Source organism: Zerene cesonia, chromosome 14 (genome assembly GCF_012273895.1).
Source record: "Zerene cesonia ecotype Mississippi chromosome 14, Zerene_cesonia_1.1, whole genome shotgun sequence".
Lineage (NCBI taxonomy): Eukaryota > Metazoa > Arthropoda > Insecta > Lepidoptera > Pieridae > Zerene > Zerene cesonia.
In genome coordinates, this window is record NC_052115.1 from 1893486 (window position 1) to 1895469 (window position 1984).

Below are 1984 nucleotides of genomic sequence, written 5' to 3' on the forward strand. Positions count from 1 at the left end.
TTCTCTAAATAAGTACACTCTGTTTATGTCCCAGTGAAATAATTTAGTTAAAATTACTATACTCATTCATTAAAGCATATTTTTTAAGCTATATTTATTTGAAACATAAATGACAGAATATAAGTTGATAAGTTTTATATACCTATCTACAGTTCAAAACTAGTAATATTTGTATATAACCTTATATACACATATTAATATGTACAAGAATTATTCATTTCCTATTTGCTTCAAATGATCTGACGTTTAAAAAGTGAATCGAGAAAAAGCTTTATAAAATAACTCTTTCATATTACGAAGGTAAAATTCTGCGGAAAATTAAACAAATGAATTATGCAGTATTTATAGCTTATATTTTATCCTATTAAATCTTATATTAAATTAAATACACGAAGTTACACTACTGATAAAGTTATGATACAAGTTATATTTGGCAAAATGGTCATCACTGCAATATCTAACACTACACTATCATTAATTTTACATTTATTTACAATTGTTAACTACTTTGTACATAATGACTAGACATCGCAACTTTCAATATAATATATCAATATAAATACAAATATTTATAATATAACGAAAATAACACTTTTTTATAAAAATAATAGTTGTTTTTAAATACACATTAAAATAATATCTTAACATTTGATTAGTATTTGCGTCTTCATTCAGTGTTTTAGATAAACAATAAAAAATAAATTGCGATTACGATTTAGAAAGTACAAAAGTCGCGATTTATAAAATTATCAAATATTTTTTTTTGTTTTTTTACTTAAGCAAAGTCGGACGAAATTTAATTTAATATACAGTTATTGTTATCTTAGAGGCTAAAAAGAGAGAAGACTTCTGTGTGTACTTACGCAAAAGATGCAAAAATACGTACGTGTGGTAACTATTAGCTTTGGCCGTAACGGGAAGGCAGAATCGTTAATGAATTATTTTACATTTATACAAGGTCTTCATTACAACACTCATAAATGTCCAGGGCCTCAATCAACCGGCGGGTCGTTAGAAATAGTTTGAAACGCACCCGTGTCCAAACATTCATCTAGTCCAATCGTCCGGCGGGCTGCTCCCTTGATGCAGCGGGGAAAACGCACTGCGCCTCGGCTCTGGCACCTCACTATCCTGCGAGCCAATTATAGACTCGATCGAGAAACCGTTTCTTGATCTCTTGGTTCTAGTGTCCGTCGTCTCGGGGACTCTGGGCGGTAAAGGAACTGGCCGCAGGGCCGCCGGCGGCGGGCGCGGCAGCGACAGCAGCGGGCCCGGCGGCAAATAGCACGGCAGGGGTAGTAATGGAGCGTACGCTTCCCGCGCTAACATCGCAACCACGGCGTGCGCGTGCTGCAGCGACGGCGCCGGCCGCTTGTACCGCTTTCTGCGCCGCAAGAAACTGCCATTGTCGAACATATCCTCAGCCAGCGGGTCCAAGGTCCAATAATTTCCCTTGCCGGGATTCCCGGGCTCCCGCGGGATCTTTATGAAACAATCGTTGAGACTCAAATTGTGGCGGATCGAATTCTGCCACGCGGGGAACTTTTCGCGGTAATATGGAAATCTCGTCATGATGAACTCGCATATTCCGCTCAACGTGAGCTTCTTGTGCGGCGACTGCAGTATCGCCATGGTGATGAGGGCTATGTAGGAGTACGGAGGCTTTATGAGTTGTGACGACGATTTCTGCTTGGGCTTTTTGGGTGAACTGGGCTTCGTATCGCTGGGGCTGGACGCGTCGTATCGCTCCGAGTCGCTGGACGGCGGCGGGTGCTCCGGGGTGTCCTCGTCGACGGACACATAGTTGTCCTCGTGGTGGAAGTCATCGCGGTCGTCGCGCAGATAGTGCGGCAGGTAGAGGCGCGGCGGCGGGCGCAGGTCCAGGGGCAGCTCTCCCTCGATGATCATGTCTCGGTACTGACTGAGCTCACAATCTTCCATACTGTACGTCACATGACAGAGGTGCGATGCAGCGCGCGGCGCG

General features: G+C 42.0%; 1 protein-coding gene across 1 annotated transcript; it reads right to left on the reverse strand.

Moving 5' to 3' along the window:
* Positions 1 to 795: 795 nt before the first annotated feature.
* LOC119831860 (forkhead box protein D3-B-like) lies at positions 796 to 1984 on the reverse strand. The gene has a single exon (XM_038355415.1). It carries the CDS (start codon positions 1939 to 1941, stop codon positions 1048 to 1050), a length of 894 nt encoding a protein of 297 aa, XP_038211343.1. The 5' UTR covers positions 1942 to 1984; the 3' UTR covers positions 796 to 1047.